At 41.3% G+C, this 19620-nt stretch overlaps 1 protein-coding gene across 4 annotated transcripts in view; it reads right to left on the bottom strand.

Moving 5' to 3' along the window:
• rxfp2a (relaxin family peptide receptor 2a) overlaps positions 1-19620 on the bottom strand; it is a 75619-nt gene that overhangs the window by 27651 nt on the left and 28348 nt on the right. For all 4 annotated transcript variants that reach the window (XM_075487500.1, XM_075487501.1, XM_075487503.1 and 1 more), the window contains exons 5-10: positions 12753-12824; positions 11772-11843; positions 10613-10684; positions 9544-9615; positions 5828-5902; positions 5188-5259 (exon numbers count right to left, since the gene is read on the bottom strand). In XM_075487500.1, the coding sequence (XP_075343615.1) occupies positions 5188-5259; positions 5828-5902; positions 9544-9615; positions 10613-10684; positions 11772-11843; positions 12753-12824 (435 nt within the window). The remainder of the gene's footprint in view (positions 1-5187; positions 5260-5827; positions 5903-9543; positions 9616-10612; positions 10685-11771; positions 11844-12752; positions 12825-19620) is intronic.

Genomic DNA, 19620 nt, shown 5'->3' with positions numbered 1-19620 from the left:
CGCAGCACACGCAACCGCCGACAAAGCAAAATGAAGTATAAACGTCTCGAGCCATTAACATACGTGCAAGACGCAAGCGCAAGAGCAGTTAAAAGAAGTATAACTCAGCCTTAAGGGTCTGAGCATTTCAAAGGTTACTGTGTCTGATGTGGGCCTGTCTGATCATTCCTGTGTTTTCTTTGAGAGTACGATTTCACTGCACACAAATGTCTCAACAGCAGTGATCTCAAAACGGTGTAGAACTGAAAACAGTAGTGAGATCTTTAACCAGGTCTTCTCTTTAACACCTGCCCTGTCCGGGGCTTCAGTCAATGAGCTTGTCAGTAGTTTTAATGCTAAAATGTTAAATGTTATGGATGCTATTGCTCCCATTAAGGTGAAGGTTATCTCTGGAAGGAAGAAGTCTCCATGGCGAAATTCCACACCGGTGAAAAATGTGAAAAGAGAGTGTCGGAAAGCTGAGCGCAGATGGAGAAAAACAAATCTCCAGGTTCATTATAACATCTATAATGAGAAACTTCACTCTTATAATTTACAACTGAGGAATGCAAGAAAGTCCTACTTCTCTGACATCATCACCAAAAACAATCCTAATGCTCGGGCCTTATTGGCCACAGTTGACAGGCTAACAGACCCTCCTGTGTTAGTGGCAACCGAACTTCATTCCACCATGGCCTGCAATGACTTTGCCAAATTCTTCACAGACAAAATCCAAAATATTAGGCAAGCAGTTGGTACATCAGCAGCAGGTTCAGCATATGAACCGTCTCCACCGAAAACTGGTTTAAACACCATGACACAGTTCCAACCAATTAACAGCAAAGACCTGGAGGACATCTTACGTCAGCTGAATTCCTCCTCTTGCTGTTTAGACATCCTGCCAACAGCTTTTTTCAAAAGGGTCCCAAAGATTTTGGAGTCAGACCTGTTACTGAACGTGAACTTGTCTTCAATGTCGGGTCTGTTTCCGGAGCCACTAAAAACAGCTGGAATCAAACCTCTGCTGAAAAAGGATAATCTTGACAAGACACAAATGAACAACTACAGGCCTATCTCAAATCTCCCAATTTTAAGTAAGATCATTGAAAAAGCAGTTTTTCAACAGCTTAATTACTTTTTAAAACAAAATAACTGCTATGACACCTTCCAGTCAGGTTTTAGACAGCACCACAGCACCGAGACTGCTCTGACCAAAGTGTTTAATGACATAATGGATGACATGGAAAAATGTTAGTCTTAGTTTTACTAGATCTCAGTGCTGCATTTGATACAGTTGACCACAATATATTACTGAAACGACTGGAAAACTGGGGGGGTCTTTCCGGAACTGAACTAAACTGGTTCAAAACATACTTAGAGAACAGGAAGTACTTTGTGTCAATAGGTAACTTGTGGAGTTCCCCAAGGTTCCATCCTGGGACCTCTTCTGTTTAACATCTACATGCTCCCACTGGCACAGATTATAAAAAACAACAAAATAAACTACCATAGCTATGCAGATGACACGCAGATATATATTACAATGTCACCAGGAGACCGCGGCCCTGTACAGGCTCTTGGTAAATGCATTGAGGAGATTAATGACTGGATGTGCCACAACATTCTCCAGCTAAACAAAAACAAAACTGAGGTAATTGTCTTTGGAGCCAAAGAGAAACGATTACAGGTCACCACAGAACTTCAATCTATACACCTAGAAACTACCAACCAGGCCAGAAATCTGGGTGTAGTGGACTCAGACCTAAACTTGGAAAAACACATTAAGGCAATAACAAAGTCAGCCTACTATCACCTTAAGAATATATCAAGGTTAAAGGATCTGATGTGTCAGCAGGACCTGGAAAAACTAGTCCATGCATTCATCTTTAGTAGGCTTGATTACTGTAACAGCATCTTTACAGGTCTACCTAAAAAGTCAGTTAGACAACTGCAGCTTATTCAGAACTCTGCTGCTCGAGTCCTCACTAAGACCAAAAAAGTGGACCACATCAGTCCAGCTCTGAGGTCTTTACACCGGCTGCCTGTCCATCGGAGGATAGACTTTAAAGTTCTGATGCTGGTCTATAAAGCTCTGAATGGTCTAGGACCAGAATACATCAGTGACCTCCTGACCCAGTATGAACCTTCCAGAGCCCTCAGGTCATCTGGATCCGGTCTTCTATCAGTTCCCAGAGTCAGAACCAGACATGGAGAAGCTGCCTTCAGCTTCTATGCTCCACATGTCTGGAACAAACTCCCAGAAAGCCTCAGATCAGCTGAAACACTCAGTGTGTTTAAGTCCAGGTTGAAGACAAACCTTTTTTCAGCTGCGTTTGAATAAAGCTCCAAATCTGAAGCTTGAGTTTCAAAACTTAATCACATTTTAACTACTGATTTTATCTGATTCTATCTATTGTTCTTATTTCTTTCTTTTTTGTTTAAAATTTAAATCATGCTTTTTATTTCTACTGTTTTAATGTCTCTGTAAAGCACTTTGAATCGCCCTGTAGTTGAATTGTGCTATATAAATAAACTTGCCTTGCCTTGCTTACGCTGAGAATTTAATATTTGAACTATGGCTAATGGTTCCAAATGTGTGATTACACAGCAGAGGCCTCTGGCCATAAAGATGCTGTTATCTTTTTTTTTACTGAAGCTGCATCACAGTCTACTAAAGCTATGGCAGATCTGTCAGGATCTGGGTTTTTAGTTATGTTTTTTGTGACTTAGTTATTGGTGTTATTTTTATTCAGTACTTTTTCTTTATTAGATCAGTCTTTGTTTCATTTTAGTTCTGTTTCTCTTGGTATTCAGTTGTTTAATTTATCCTTGTGTATTCTTTGTGTTAGTTAGTGTGCTCTCCCTCGCCCCTTGTGTTCTGCCATCTCTCTCTCTCCTCAGTCTGTCTCCTGCCCTCTGCTCTCATTCACTCTCACCTGCAACCTGTTACTAATCAGCCACCAGTTTCTGCTCCGGTAATCACCTCCCCAGTATATATGCCTTTCTAGTTCAACCACTCCTCGCCAGATCCTCGTCTTATACCCGTCTTACACTTTGGTCTTCTCTTATCTTGTTCCCCGATCTGAAATCCTAGTCTGCATTCCTCGCCTTTATGTTCTCCCTCCTGTCCCTGGTGGTCCCTGGTTTTTCCTCGTCAGTCCCTCCGCAATTATTTAAGTCTGTTTTGTTATTTTCTTAGTTTTATGTTCAGTTTAGTTTTTTATAACTCCAGCTTTGCTGCGCCTTTTGTTTATATTTTTTAAATAAATCCTTTAACTTTAATTTGCCTCCCGTCCGTGTCTGCACCTGGGTCCTCCCTAAAACGCACCATGACAAGATCAAACTTTTCAAAAACATGTCAGATTTTCAATTAAATGGTTTACTATCATACGTACAAACTGCCAGACTGCTTTTAAAATGCTGGGTAAAAATACATATTGGTAAAATATTACCAATATTTTTCTTAAGACAACATTGCAGATTGAAAATAAATAAAATAACTGGTGAAATATATATATACACATATGACTATAACTAAGTATCATTAATGTCTAATGTGGCCCCATTTGGGAGATCTATTCATGTGCCAAATTTCTGAACAAAATGCCCCAAATTAAATTCTACAGCTAGCTTCAAAGTCTAAGCAATACAGGGGTGCAAACAGAGGTATGGTCAAAAAGGAGTGAGATTATCGAAGCCCACGCCCCCGCAGGAATTATCATATAATTACATTTTGCCACCACCTCTGCCATCCAGGGCTCACCCTATTCACACAAAAATGTTCTTTATATGAAAATACACTGTCCCAGTTCCTTGGAAATTCTTAAAAGTAAAGAATACTGAGACAACGCTGGAAACATTTGGCATGTCCCCTTTTTTTCAATTTTTTTGAAAAAGTCTGACATTTTGAATATGACTCAATACACACAAGTTCCACAATATCACACCATTAACAACCTCAGTTCACTCTCATAGACTTTTATATCACCACAACTTTCTTTAGCACACCGAGAAACAACAGAAAAATAGCCTCAGAGCAGCTAAAAAGACAAGTTTCTCACCGTTGCTCTCTGTATTTCAAATTACGCCAATATCGGAGCTTGCAGCGGCTCTACAGGTGACAGGTGAGTGTTAGCCTGTTAGACACAGAGCTAGCATTAGCATGGACGACGGTAAGCGTTAACAAGCCTTTATTTTGATAACTGACTCGTCTTACCGACGTACTTGTCTCCAGACTTCCAATCGGTATGTGCTCTGACTTTCTCGGGATTTTTCTCCTTTTTCTGTCATTTTCACAAGTAGCTGCGCTTTACTTCTCTGGTTAAGGTCAGAAAATAACGTAAAAATCGTGCGCCTGCAGTTCACCTCGCTGTTGAGGCACTCCCCACGTGGGGTCATACAAACTGTGCGGTGCATTCAAATGCAACAGGAACATTAAACTTTACCGATGCAAACATAAAATAAATACTCTCCCGCTTCTTTTATTGGTCTCTATGTCAGTCCAGAGAGATTCGGGGCTGAACTTTGATGAAATTATAATCAGACATTACAACAACACCCCCCCCCCCCCCACCCCCTAAAAAAAAACCTCATCGGATCTGCACGATTCACACAAGTCCCCCAGACAGCTGTGAAAAAGGCGGCATCCGCCTCGCCGTTTGCACCCCTGGCAATATGTCTCAAGCAATTTAAACTGTTATCACACACAAACACTGGAGATGTCAAGGAGAATGTGCAACCAGTTCTGTCCAGAATTTTTCTCACATTTGCTGTTCACACATAGCGGGAGGGCTTCTGGCTGGAGATATGCCCCCCTGGCTAGAAATGCAAGGGAGGGTATGTGGAGAAACGCTTGGAATAGAGTGTGCAGGAGGCTGCAAGTGATGCAGAAACTGCGAAGTGGAAATTGTTGTGTTTTCTTCACAACATGCTGAAAATAGCCGATAAGGTTCCTTAGTGTGCTGACTGATTACAACAGCTATCTGTACACATAGTGCGGAGTGAGCGGAGAGCAGCATCCAGGTCTGAGGAAAGTACAAACTCTCACCAGCAAACACACACAATCACTCGCACAACACCAGCAAATGCTCCAGAATAATTGTTGCAGACACTGCTCCTGAACATCTCTAGTACATTTCAGGACTCCAGTGTGTATGTATGTGTGAAAGCAGCTTTTGCGTTAATTCCATCTTAAAGTCTTATACTCACAGAACTTCAAGTTTGCCGCACGTCTTCAAGATAGAGTAGTTTAGAGTTTGAATTTGGTTCCCCTCAAGATCACTGAGGGCAGACACAAGAGACAAAGGACATAAGATGTATACCAAACAAGACATGGAAGATGCAATAATAGTGCATGTTGAGTTTCAAAAGTTTGAGCCTCCCAGCAGTGGAAAACGGAAACGTAAAACATACGTGCCTGGTATTTGGTTGAAAGGAACAGCTGGACAGTATTTGAATAAACTGAGCGAATATGAGATCTTAGCTGGAGCATGCCGACACACACACACACGTAAAAGCAACACCATGAGGTCATAATGAGTGTCATTCTCATCCTGCCGGAGCTCTCCAAACTGCACTATCCCAAAATATCTGGTCAAGCTGATCGGTCACTGTGACATTAGCTGAGGACACCTTTCAGTCAGGAGGAGCACTCGTCAAAATGTCAGCTCTGCAACTCTATCTCTCACCCTTATCTACCTTGCCTTATTTGCTTTTAAGTACACACACAAGCACAAACACACATCCGCACAACTAGTATATTCTTTGGTGCATAAAAATGTACTGAATCTCACACACGCATGCACTACACACCTTCATACACACAAGTACACTGTCAGAGCAGACTCACAGCCAGTCCAAGGCAGGCATATGTTGGCAGAAGCTCGGATGAGGAAGCTGCTGCAGTGAGGTGTGCACCATGGATCTGTGGAGAGGACAGAGATCAGAAAGGAAGGAGAAGAGCTGCCACTGTAATGACTGTTATCTATACATTTAAGAAGAAATTCACACCACAAACACTCCTCTTATCGTCAAATTGCATCCCACCCAAATTACCAGCAGGTGAAATGTCAGCTATATGCCAAGGCAAATGTCCCATCCTTTATATAGGAGTAGCAACAGCTTGAACAGAATCAAAGCTTTTCCCAAACTCTACAATTGTTGAAAAAAAGGGTCACATATTGGAGTCACAAAAATAGCTTTGTAGTTTAGCTATCATGCTTTGTTATAACAGGAAGAAGAGATGTACATTTCATGTCTGAGGAATAATATTGATGTAGACATCATTACATAAGGTTATTTAACTTGAACCCTTTTTACTCTGGCCAGAAGGGTCTCTGGTCTGCTTAAATCCTCAGACATCTGGCCCTTGAGTACCATCTGAAAGTGCCCAATTGGCATCCAGTCACACATAGCTCTGCAGCAAACGCAGGTTTTAATCAGCTGCAGCTCAACATCAATGGAAATAGGACAATTTTCACTGAGGATGCTGCAAATCTGGAACTGACAGCAACAACTCGCAGATAAAAAAAAAGGGAAGAAAAAATGTTTTCTTTTTTTTTCATTCAATCATTAATTTGTCCTTTTTTAGTCTGTGGAAACAGTGGGAAATCAGCCTAGAAGTCTTTGCTTTGAAAATTGGCCATCGATAAATCAGTATATGGTACTGTATATGATTTGGGATTTGAGTAAAAGTGAAAAATACTGTCTGTACATCAGAACATCTCAACCCCCACTCTCTGTAAATTTAACAAATGCTTTGTGTTTCAGGTGACAACTCTAGATGCAAGAATAGTTTCACTTGAGACTTGGACAAGGAACTTTAATAAAAAGAGTAAAAAGAGAGACATATGGTCAGCTCTAGTCTACCGATGACTCCAGGGAGGTACAAACACTCCTCAGAAAGGGAAACAGAGTGAGAGCACATTTGCAAGGCTCTAAGATTCATGTATAAACATTAAAAGGACATTTACTGAGAAGGATCCCTGCAGTGGATGGAAAAGAACACAAAAAAGGAACAAGTCCAATGAAGACAGGTGGGAAACAGACAACAATTTTAAATTGATAAACAAAGACCAGGAGAGAAATATCATCATGTCATGTAATATAATGCAATGTGCAGTTGCAAGTGTTGATTCAAAGCCAGAGTGGCAGAAATAGAAGGGAAGTGATGATGGTAGTCCGATCAGAATAAAAATGCCCTTTGTAAACATGTAATTCAGATCAGAATGATCCAATCGGGCTCAATGAGAATGATTTTTTTCTTTTTCAGATTTGACAACCTGATCAACGGGAAAATGTATCAATGTCTGCACTTACTCTGACAACTTCGCTGTGAATAAAACAAATGGGTCCTTTGTGCACAAGCTCAGACCCTGTGGGGGTAAGGTATAGTTTCAGCGGGTTAGAAACCAAAGCAAAACTTGACACTTCTTGTTAGACACCTTGAAAGAGTTGAGGAATGTTGAGGATTTTTGACAGAGCTCCATCCCTGAATGCATTCAGGTCGGACAACTCTATCACAAATACTAACAGACAGCAAAAAGAAGTGTGCCTATATGCTGTTGGGTTTCCTGCTTCATTAGAAGAAGCACCTGAAGGATAAAAAAATGATCTTGTTTATTTGAAGTTTTTTATTTTGTCAACAAAATTAACAGAATTTCATTAATGAAGCTGGAAAGATACTGCTTTTGCTCCTTTCTTATATTGTCTGCAGATTGGTGTGCAGGCCTACTTTTTAAATGTCATGCTGATTAATTGCTCTGCGGCATGCAATTAACTGCTTTTCTGAGATTTTTAATTAGTGGAAACACTTCGGTTTGAAACTGCGATCAGAATTATTTCAAACAGACTGGACAGATATTTGTTCAGGCTTATTTTTGTTAGGATTACAAAAAAAAGTTCAGTGCTGAATTTTATGAGGCTTGGTCGAGAGGAGGAGTGAGAGCAAAGAAACAGCTCCTTCCCTGAAGGGGCCTTGGCAGAGAAGGCAAACAGCTTACTATTTATTAGCGTATTTAGTTTTTATGTGTGATGGACTCTGGTTTTTCATTATTGTTGGCGAGTCAGTGGAGGAGTTTAAGTATCTCGGGGTCTTGTTCACACGGAGGGACGAATGGAGCAGTAGGTTGACAGACGGATCGGTGCGGCGTCTGCAGTGATGCGGGCTCTGCACCGGCCCGTCGTGGTGAAGAAGGAGCTGAGCCAGAAGGCCAAGCTCTCGATTTACCGGTCAATCTATGTTCCTACCCTCACCTATGGTCACGAGCTGTGGGTAGTGACCGAAAGAACGAGATCGCGAATACAAGCGGCCGAAATGAGTTTCCTCCGCAGGGTGTCTGGGCTCTCCCTTAGAGATAGGGTGAGAAGCTCGGTCATCCGGGAGGGGCTCGGAGAAGAACCGCTGCTCCTCCGCATCGAGAGGAGTCAGATGAGGTGGCTCGGGCATCCTGGACAAGCGGAAGATGATGGATGGATGGATGGATGGATGGATGGATGGATGGATGGATGGATGGGTTGGCGAGTCAGAATTTTCCCATGTTCCATGTGAGCTGAGCCAGTGCTAATTAATGACAAAGAAACCTTGCAAACCCACTGAATAAGAATCCTCACATGTGGGTGGGGTAAAATCCAAACGGTCTTATTCATAAATGTACATAAAACTCACATAATCCAATGGCTATTGTACACACATATAGGGAAGTTTTGAGTCCTATCTTTGTGTCACCACAGTGTAACACGGCACTGAGGTGATAAGAAGCTGTTCTCTCTCAAATGAAAGGGATACTTCTGCAGAGGGAAGCGAAGCAGAGACAAGTTAGAAGGCCAACGATAGAACGACTGTAAGAATAAAGGGTGGAAATGTTGGAGGAACGACTCGTCATCCCAACAATTTCTGTGAGTTAGACCTAATTGTGCTTTTTCATTTATTGACTCGACTCACCTGAGCCAGCAATATTTTCCAAACAATCTTAAACCAAACCCAAATGACCTGCCGGTCAACCTAGGTTGATTAGGGGTCGACTTCTTGAATAGTTATATTTGACTTGATCCAAACTAATCAAGCAAACTAAACTGACAGGACAGACATAAAAAAAAAAAAAACTCCATCGGCCCACAAAGCTCTTCATACTTAATTTAAAACAGATAGGATTGAACATGAAGTAAGATGTGAAATTTAGGTAAACAGACTTTGCCCAGAGGTGATAAAGAGCTTTTCCACTTACATGTGGAAAAGCTCTTTATCACCTCTGGGCATTTTGGTGAAAACTAATTAGAATAAAAAATAATCCAGGATTTATGAGAGTGGATTATTTTCACTTTGAAGCTCAAATACCACAAATAATGATATGGATGAATGAGGGGTATAGTTCAATATTTTGTATGTATACCTCTGTGAGTTTCTGTGGTCTGACTGGTCTTTCCTCTACCGAATACTATCAGGTTAGCAATTATTCTTAAAAAGTGTTGTTCGAAGCAAAATATCAACGTATTACAATGTATAAATAAGTGAAATAATTCACAGGATTTGAGATTAAAATCACATAGAAAAAAAACCAAACTCACAGGTACATGAGAGAATCGAGTCCAATGAAGGCATCCTGGGACAAACTGCGTAGTGGGTTATGATCCAACATCCTGGCATGGAAAAAGAAAGCCTCAGTTATTCAGTCATTTGACTATATCCATGCATCAATGAACATTTTAGAAGAAATAATTATCTGCTTTCTATCAAGCAGTCAAATGAAAAGATCAAGCCAGGATGCAATAATCTAAGTATGAAAAAAAAAACACAAAAATTGTTCACAATGGAACAAAAAACATATCAAATGTTGATTCATGGAAATGATTGGTTCATCTTAAATTTGATGGCAGCAACATGTCTCAAAAAAGTTAGGACAGTGTCTTCTTTGTTGTATTTCATGAATTGCCAAATGTTTTCAACCGGTCAAAGGTCTGGACTTCAGGCCGATGGAAGCATACATTGTTCTAAAACCTGCACATACCTCTCAGTATTCATGATGCCTTGCCAGATGAGCAACTTGACATGCACTAAAGCACCCCCTTGGAGTCCTTCCAAGTTAGTAGAAATGTCACAATGAGAATAAAATATTCCAAACTGATGCGGATGGTTCAAGAACAAATCCTTCCACATCATTAGCGCTCAGCTTCATTAGATGGATCGCAATTTATTTTTGTCTTTTTAGACATCATGGGTCAAATACAACTCCATCCGGACAGCTGCACATCATTAAGGCCTGGGTACCAATGCTGCAGCCCTTCATGTCCCCACAAGATTTAAGAGCATCAGGGTCCCTGAACCACAAATCTAGGGAAACCCCAGATGTGTATCATGATACCCATGAATGGATAAAAAACTGGAATTTTATCTTGAACTTTACATTCAAAACAGATCATCCCTATTCCCCAAAAGACATACAACATCTGCATAAACTATCGAGTCTCTGAATGTGGTCTTATATGTTTCAGTCATCACACAGTGGCCCTCCATTCACATTCATATTGGATATAACCCTAAGAGAATGTACAAAAAACAACAACTTGTATAGTACACAATCATATGTACTACACTATGTGGGCTATAGGTGCACATCTGCATGTGTGTGTTACTCACAGCCACTTTAATTGATTCAGATCCCCGAACACACCAGGAGTAAGGGAAGATATCAAATTCTCACTGAGAAACCTAAGTGAAAATACAGGGAAGAAACATCAAAAGTCTACCCCCCGTCATTATGTTTAGTGCCCTAAAACGCAGCAAATCAGGGAGTATAAATTAATCTGTTGATTTGCTGATAATTGTAACTTTGCACAAAAAGAAAGAAAAAAAAAATCATTCGGAGATATCGTCTTCAATAAGAAACAAACGATAACAAACGATTTGATTTCCTTATTTAAGTGAAGAAAAAAAAATCTTCAAAGATAGCTGGAGAGTTAAGATTGCCACTTCAGAAACCGGGGGCAGCAAAATTTCAGCTGAATTTAATCGCAAAACAAGATTCAAGTTTTGTTCCTGCAATGTGTTCATCAGAGTCGACAAATCTAGAGTTTCTTACTGTGGCTAAAAAGGTCCTCCTGACCTCTGTATTAACTTAAAGAATCTGGCTTTGGGTTTGTATCTGTTGCAACATTCGGTAGGATGTGGTGACTCTGAACTTCCTCTGGCTTCCTTTCTTGGTCACAGCACAGGAGCAAGCGACCAGTGGTTATTAGCTGTCGCTCAGCTAAAGATTTCCACTTCAGAATCTGAATAATCGGGCCATGGATTGTCTTCTGTTTTGTTTTTATAGGTGTAGCATCTGGTTGTCTGGTTTTTCATTGTTTTCTCTGACTGTCACTTTCTATTTCTAATCCGTTTCTTTTTCATTGCCCTTCCTCTTTCCCTGTCCCCCGGTCAGGTTCGGCACTATTACATGTTAAGTACTGTAACAAAAATAAATATATAAGCAGTTATTGGGCATCAAGGGGAGCTTTACATCCCTTAAGCTTCCCCTTGGTAAAGCAAATGTGTTTGGCATAAACAGTATTCCGACTACAATTCTGCTGCCATAATGCTGGACAGGACAAGGGGAAGAAAAAAAAGATGAATCTGAACATTTGTCATTGGAAGCATACGTAAGTGTTACATGCTGACTTAATCAAGAAAAAACAAGCAAAAAAACAACCAGCTTTTTGCCTGCATTCTTCCTTTGAAAGTTGGTCTTGGTTTTTTATTACTCAAAGTAATAAAATCCACACAGCTGTTCAGGAAACATTAAAACCAGGATACTTACAACCTTTTCAAATTGTACAGGCCGCTGAAGGCATGTTTGGATATCAACTGGAGGCTGTTGTTTTGTAGAAACCTGAGAACAGAGAATAGAAATTGTGGCTCTTTCACATGCACAGCTTAAGATGCTGATCCCACGAGTGAAATAAAAAGAAAAAAAACATTCAGTCACACACACAAATCCTAAAACAATGACGGGAAATAGACTCTGCATTATACCATTTCAGTAAATGGATGCAAATTAAACGATACTGACCCATGATCCCTGAAGTAGTTAAGAAATGTGCAAGTTTCTGTGAAGTCGCCAATACGGAAGTACTATAACTCAACTATGTGGACAAACCTAGTTAGCGAAATGGGAAAAAGTGCTGATGGCATTTGTGTTCCCCCAGTAAACATCATTGTCTGTAGTTATGATGATGACTGAGACAAGTTCATACTATCGTATATCCTTATGGATGTGAGCTCTGCATGACAGTATTGACTGGTGTTTCAGTTAAAATGATTGCTATTCATGAACATGTGCATTTTGCTCTCATTATTAAAACATCATATTTTAGAATTTGACTTAACTTGCCTGAGTGTGTTACTGGATCTGTTACTGAATCTACCCAGCATCTCTGTGAATACTTTAAACACTTCAGACAAATCTAAAAGCAGCGAGTTAGACTGTGCAAAGATGTTTTGTTTTCCTTTGTTCACCAGCGAGATACTGTGGAAAAACTGCAGCTATGGAAAACATCTGAACAGCATTTACATAGCTGTAATTTTGAATAGTTTTCTCCCTATTAATCATAACCTTAGTGCAATATATATCATATAGTTTTTTTGTCATTTTGGGTGGCTATTTTCTTCAGTTTCCCACGGTTTAAAATCTCAGGTTGGGACTAAATAGCCCGAGTAATACATTATGAATGTAGAAACGCATAAAACCAAAGAAAAGTCTGTGCTTTGGGGATGTGCACGGTGGGATCAAAATACTCACAGTCTTTCTAGTGATGTGTATTTCGAGAAGACAAAATCAGACAACACTTGGATCTTATTACTCTTCAGGGACCTGTAATAGAAGTCAAACATTGGCGCAATTAGAAAAATGCTACCCACATTTGGCATTACAAAACAAATGAAGTCCAGACATTAAGTCAGAAGGGATGGAAGGTCTTAAGCGTGATGTGGATTTAGTAGTGACACAAAAAAAGCTACTTTAACAAGAAATGGCTTTAAAGAAATTCTTCCTGTCAACTCATCACATTGGTTACATACTAATCATGTGTCAGAGCTAAAGTCGGTCTTGGTAGACGTATGTTTGTAAGACTGAATTCCTTTCTGTCTGGTACAGAGAAGTTTCCCACATCAGTACCACAGACAGCATAGTCAGCTGTAATTTCTTCACATTCAACAATGGCCTTTTAAAATTGTTACAAGTCTGGACCAAGGAGAGATCACATACATCACTCTCAGTATATAATATTTCTAATCAAACTTTCCAAAAGGGAATAGAGAAAATTAAATAAGCTGACCGATGACTCAAACCCCAGAAATACAACTTGTTAAGGAAAGGAACTAGATTAACATTTACATTATTCATCTGTTTTTCTTTTTTTTTTTTTTTTTTTTAGCTTTCATTGCTTAGCTCATTGGCTGAACTACAGAGTAATCACTTCAGTGGGAGATTGAAAGCAGAACTCTATTGGTTGTCGAGTTTTAAAGAAAAGTTAAGAAACCGAAAAATATAAAGTCCCAAATTAAGGGGTACAAACTTTTCCCAAAAAGTGAGGTACTCAGAAAGATTGTACAAGGCAGACAGAGTTCAAATAAATACATAATGACCACTATTCACACCTTTTTTTGGTCTGTATTATAAAAATGAAGAGGAACTGCTCGTCAGTCTGTCAGTAAGTTCCCTCTCTGTTATTAAGATGGGATATTTGGGTAAGTAATGGGCCTGTAATGTTAATTAGTAATGCAAATGTGTTATTCATGGAAGCTGGGACAAGTTTAGAAGAACATGTAATTCCAAAATAGTGAAAAATAACACAACAAATGTTCCTTTTGAAGCTCAGGCTGAGGCAATCCTCATCGCATCTCAGCTGTTATCAGCCCCACCAGAGACACAATGTGGCTTTAATGTGTAAAATCTTTTCCCTTTTTTTCTGTTGAAAAACCCCCGTACCCCCCCGTAGTTCAAGAAAGGAAATATTGTTGCCTTTTACAAGAACTGAAAGCCGAGGTCATTTCAGCTAAATTCAAAGAGACAAGACTGTAACAATCAGGATCAAACACAGGTTTTGCTGTGTATTTTAAATGCTAACAAAGAACCATTTACATTTTCTGTTTGAACGAGGGAAAACCATTAACTGGTGCTCAAAAGTTATCCAATAATCTAATGTAAAATCTAACCCAGGTTACTTACAAAGTCATCAGTAAGTCATTTTAGTTTAAATACATTTGCTGCAGAGAAGACAGAACAGTAGGAGGGCGATACTGTAATGCACCATCTTTTCTTGAGTTTAAACAATCAAATTCCGTCTGGGGCAACAAAAAAAAAAAAAAAAAAGTGCATAAATTTTACATGGAAGGACACTTATCTCACTACTGTTCAGGGTTGACCTGTAGAAATGTTAAGGTTGGAAGCAAGTGTCAGTAACTCTCATGTAAATGCCAGACAAGCTTGTGTGGTGACACCAGAACAAAGATGAGTTTAGAGCATTGTTTAGTCTTGGTGAGTGATCTTGCTGCTGTAAAGAGTTTTGTACTAACTGTCTTTGTGTAACGGTATGTGAGTTTAACCAGGAACAAAAAAAAAGACGATTCCATTTGTCAAAAGGGCCATATAACATGATACATAACACAGTTCACAGAAAGAAAAAAATGATTTAGGAGACTCACCGCACCTCCAGAGCCTTTAACCAGTATCAAATACATGTGTTTGTGTTTTGTTATGAGTATAAACATAAGGTGAAAGGACTGATTTATTTGGGGAAAAAAAACAATAGATGACCAATACTGTTAAATATAAATCTGCTGTAATGACTTACCCCCGCTCTAATCCTCCTGAATGGCCTGACTGTAAATTGTTCAAAGCTCCATGGACTTGACTGGTGGGAATGAGACAGTATAATAAGGTGAAATAAAGGTGCCTTTTTTAACTGAAATATTTACTTGGTATTTTCAACTAGAGCAAGAGGTTGCTTGCAGACCAGTCTTCTAAAATCCTCACACGATCTCTCTAAAGTCTTTACGGAAGATTTGTAATTTATTTGTAATGTTGGTGTAGTCTCCCTCAAAAGGGTTAAACTATGGCCAGTTAAAAAAATTCGGGATCCGAGACTGACATGGGGGACTCTATCACAATAGCAGAAGAGACTCTAATCATGCTAATGGATTCTTTAAGGGATTTAAAGCGATACAATGTAACTTCTCAAAAAGCCCACTCTGGAGCTCCCCCTACAGGCTTGGAGGTAATGTACGGTGACACTGTCGTAAATACAACACCCTTTCACTTTCACTTTTCACGTTTGTTGACGAACCGGCGAGGAGTTAGAAGGTGCAAGCTATGCGACCAAGAAGGTAAGAGTAATTAAATGTACCTGGGAGCGTGAGAGGGGTCTATTTGTTTTTGCGGTAGGTGTGCCAGAAAGCAAGTCAAAGTACTTCCGCTCAGCTCCCGGGCCGGTCCAGCAAAGTTACATAGCGCAGTTATTCCAACTCAGACCCCCGAAGGGCATAGGAGACAGGCCAAACGTAATATTAAAACTCATTCTAGCCACACAAATTTTTTCAAGCTGTTATTTTAAGGTAGAAATGTTACATAGTATTGCTTAAAGAGGCAAAATGTCAATGGAACACGTGGACAAATGAGACTGGAAACAGAATCAATCAAATCACTGACCAAGGAGAAAAGAGATCTGGCAAGGCATTTTAGGACATATTGTGGGACTGCTCAATATAGGGGCTCAAAGAGCATAATTAGATGCCTCATGCTGTATTCATTGAGCTCACAGGCCAGTGACATGACCAACGACAGATAAGGAAAAGACGATTCTTGCAGTAAAGTGTTAATTGTGTGCGAATTGAAAGACAGAAGTGGACGGCTTTGGAAAAGATGGGATCTATAATAAAAAAGGTAGATTTTTTTTTAAAGCTATAGGGAGGTCCTTGATAATAATAATGAAGAGAGTTAACATAAATCATATTTCAGATCAACATATAACTGTCAGGATCCCAGTGTGTCTCCCTCTTGTGGTACTCTCTTGTCTTTCTCTAGGGGAACTGGGAGGAGTTGGAACCACTCACACCTGTAGTCCATCAACCATCAGGACTCAAGATAAAAGACTGGCTCACTTCTCCACTTGTTGCCAGATCGTTAACGTCCTTGAGCGTGTTAAACGTCTAGCCCCTGTACCTGTTAACATTAACTCTGTTTTTTCTCTGCTCAGCTCAGTTCAGCGCTCCGGCTTCTTGAACCATCTTCGCCTCACCAGAAGACACTAGTGATGGCAAAACGAGGCTTTTTGAAGCATTGAATCATTTTGAACCATTGTGTCATAAAGTGGTTCACGACTCGAAGCTTCATTCAATTCCCTTGGGTGACATCTACTGGCGTAGCGATTGTTGCACCAAATGAAACCCTGCGAATGTGATGCATATAATAACACTATAATAACACTTATGTATGTGTGTTGTACATATTTTGTAGGTTTGTACATAGGTTTGTTGTACCTCATTAAAGATTGATTAATTTACCCATGAAATAAAATTTGGCCTCTCCGGGTCGGGAATGAGATCCTTCCCCAAGTGGAGGAGTTTAAGTAACTCTGGGTCTTGTTCACGAGTGAGGGACAAATGAAGTGGGAGGTTGACAGGCGGATCGGTGCGCCATCAGCAGTGCTGCGGGCTCTGCACCGGCATGGTGAAGGAGCTGAGCCAGAAGGAGAAGCTCTCGATTTAGAACCGCTGCTAATCCGCATCAAGAGGAGTCAGATGAGGTGGCTCGGGCATCTGGTTAGGATGCCTCCTGGACGCCTGGTGAGACACGTCCCACTGGGAGGAGACCCCGGGGAAGACCCCGGACACGTTGGATCTCTGGCAGGGGAACGCCTCGGGGTCCCCCCAGAAGAGCTGGAGGAAGTGGCCGGGGACAGGGACGTCTGGGTTTCTCTGCTCAGGCTGCTGCCCCCGCGGCGCGACCCGACCCCCGGAGAAGGGGAAGATGATGGATGGATGGAATAATAATTTAAAAACAATGTGAAAATTTTTGGTTTGTCATTCATATTTTCTTTGGGAGTGTGCTTGGTGTAATAAATAGGGTGCTTGTGTTACTTCAGGTGTTTTTATTCTAGAAAAACAGTTTTTGCACAGTAGAAGGGCTCAAACGGTTTCTTTCTTTTTTTTTGTCAATTTCTCCAGCTTTGGAAAATACACAGGGAACAGAGGAGGCTGGTGCGACAAGGAACTGTTTGGGTCGAAATATTCCCACACCATAGAACGCTTCCTCGATGGTTGCTCCATGAGAGAATAATCCAAAACTCCGAATATCAAAAAACGAGAGCTGTTTGTAACGTATAATACGTGTAGAACGGGGACATGAACCGGGGCTTCTGCCATCTTGAATACACTGAATCGCGGAAAATATTCAAAGCTCCGTTATCAACTGGAAGCAGTCAGCTGACTCGGTCTGAATGAAGCAGTGAAGTGGTTCAAACGTCATCAGTGACGTCACATGAAGCAAGCTCCGGCCCACTGCTTCACTATAACTACCCTGTCCAGTTTGAAGCGTGCTTCGGAGCTTCGGTGTTGGAGGTAACATCACTAGAAGACACTAAGCTCTGTTCTGCCCTGCTCTACTCAGTTCTACCTTGTGGATCCAGCACCATCTTCGCCTCCAACCCTCTGGAAGATATTACATCTATCCTGGAACTTGGAAGGAAGATATCGTATGGACAAAATAAATTAAACCTTTTCTTATTCACCAACCTCTTTAGTCAGTTTGTGTGCATCGTGGGTCCAATTTGGTGCCTGAACATGACAGACCGATCTGTCCATGAAAAGGACCCCGCAGACTCACCTCCAGCTCAGAGAGCCCTACGCCAGCAAGGAATAGCCATTGGCCATCATGAGCACTACATTCGCACTCTGTTTGAAAACAGTCAGACCCTCGCTCGTCAAGTCTCCGAACTCACTGCTCAGATTTCTGCTCTTCTTTTGATTCAATCCTCAGGTCCGCCCCTGCTTTCAGCTCCCCCTGCAGCCACAGCCTCAACTCCAGCTGCACCGCTGTTACCGGATTCCCGAGCCACGGACCCAGAGCCATTTTCAGGTCAGCCCAGTCTTTGTCGAGGTTTTTTATTTCAGTGCTCTGCCGTTTTTCAGTTGAAAGCCTCTTCATTTTTCTCTGACACTTTTAAGATCCAGTACATCTGTGGGCTATTAAGGGGTCGGGCTCTGGCATGGGCTGAAGCTAGATTTTCCTGGCGCTCCTTTAGCAACATCACTTTTGATGACTTTTTGGGAGAATTTAAGGGAGTTTTCGACCACCCTGATTACCAGTTTGATGCCTCCATGCGATTAATGAATCTCTCCCAGAGCCAACGACCCGTGTCTGATTACTCCATAGAATTCTGGACCTGGGCGGCGGAGGTGGATTGAACCGAGGGGGCCCTCAGAGCAGCGTACTTTAAAGGGTTGAGTGACTGGATTAAAAATGAGCTTATGTCTAAAGATGAGCCCCCTGATTTGGAATCTCTAATTGCACTATCGAACAAGATTGACAACCGCCTGCGTGCCCATCGTCAGGAGAAATTCACTTCCAATCCAGTTGCCAGACAACAATTTTCAGTTGCTTCTCCTATAAATGTGCCTTTTCCAGCCCTTCCTGCACCTCCACCCCAGAACCCACCTGAGGAGTCCATGCAGCTTGATCGAGCTCATCTCGCCCCGGAGGAGAGGCTTCGATGTCGCCGGGCGGGTGAGTGCCTTTACTGTGGAAAGAAGGGACATTTCCTTGCTTTCTGTCCCGTTCGCCCAAAAGACCAGGCCCGTCAGTAGCTTTGGGGGTTCTGGAGGGCCAAACTCAATCCCCCTCTATTTCTAAGTCTCGTTACCAGATTTCTGCTTCTCTCTGTTGTCGAGCGTTGTCTGTGCCTCTCCTGGCTCTGGTGGATTCTGGGGCAGAGGAGAATTTTTTTTGGACCAGCAGATGGCTGTACAGGCCGGCATTATACTGGAACCCTTGAAGAGGCCTCGTTCTGCTCTGGCTGTGGATGGACGCCTTTGGTTCCGTCCGGTGAGTGACATGAGCCAACTCTCACTCATCCTGTCTGGTAATAACAGAGAAACAATCCAGTTTAATGTTATCTCATCTCCCTCAACTCCGTTAATCCTTGGCTACCCGTGGTTAGCACAACACAATCCACACATCGATTGGGCTAAAGGGAGGGTTACTGAATGGAGCGCAACCTGTCTGAAATCTGCTCTTTCTCCAGCTAGCTCCCATCTTCCCACTCCAGATCCACCTCCGGACCTTCCTGACCTCAGTTTGGTCCCGGAGGTTTACCACGACTTGAAGGAGTGTTACGGGGTAACAATAAAGTGTCCCGAGCTGAGGAAATAAAACAATGAGAACTGATGGCTGATGTTTAAATGGTTATTTATTGCAAAAGAAAAGTAATACTATTCAACCAAAACCTAGAAGAAAAACACAAACCCAACGGAACCTGCTGAGGACAAACAAGAACCTAAATGATTAACAGACCAACAAAACCCAAAATCAAACTGTTAACCTCCTTCCACTGAAAGCGTTAAACTTCAGACAACCTGCACAAGCTATTGGAAAAACACTCCAACAATAGCTG

Source organism: Odontesthes bonariensis, chromosome 16, assembly GCF_027942865.1.
Source record: "Odontesthes bonariensis isolate fOdoBon6 chromosome 16, fOdoBon6.hap1, whole genome shotgun sequence".
Classification (NCBI taxonomy): Eukaryota; Metazoa; Chordata; class Actinopteri; order Atheriniformes; family Atherinopsidae; genus Odontesthes; species Odontesthes bonariensis.
This window is presented reverse-complemented; position numbering and strand designations above follow the sequence as displayed.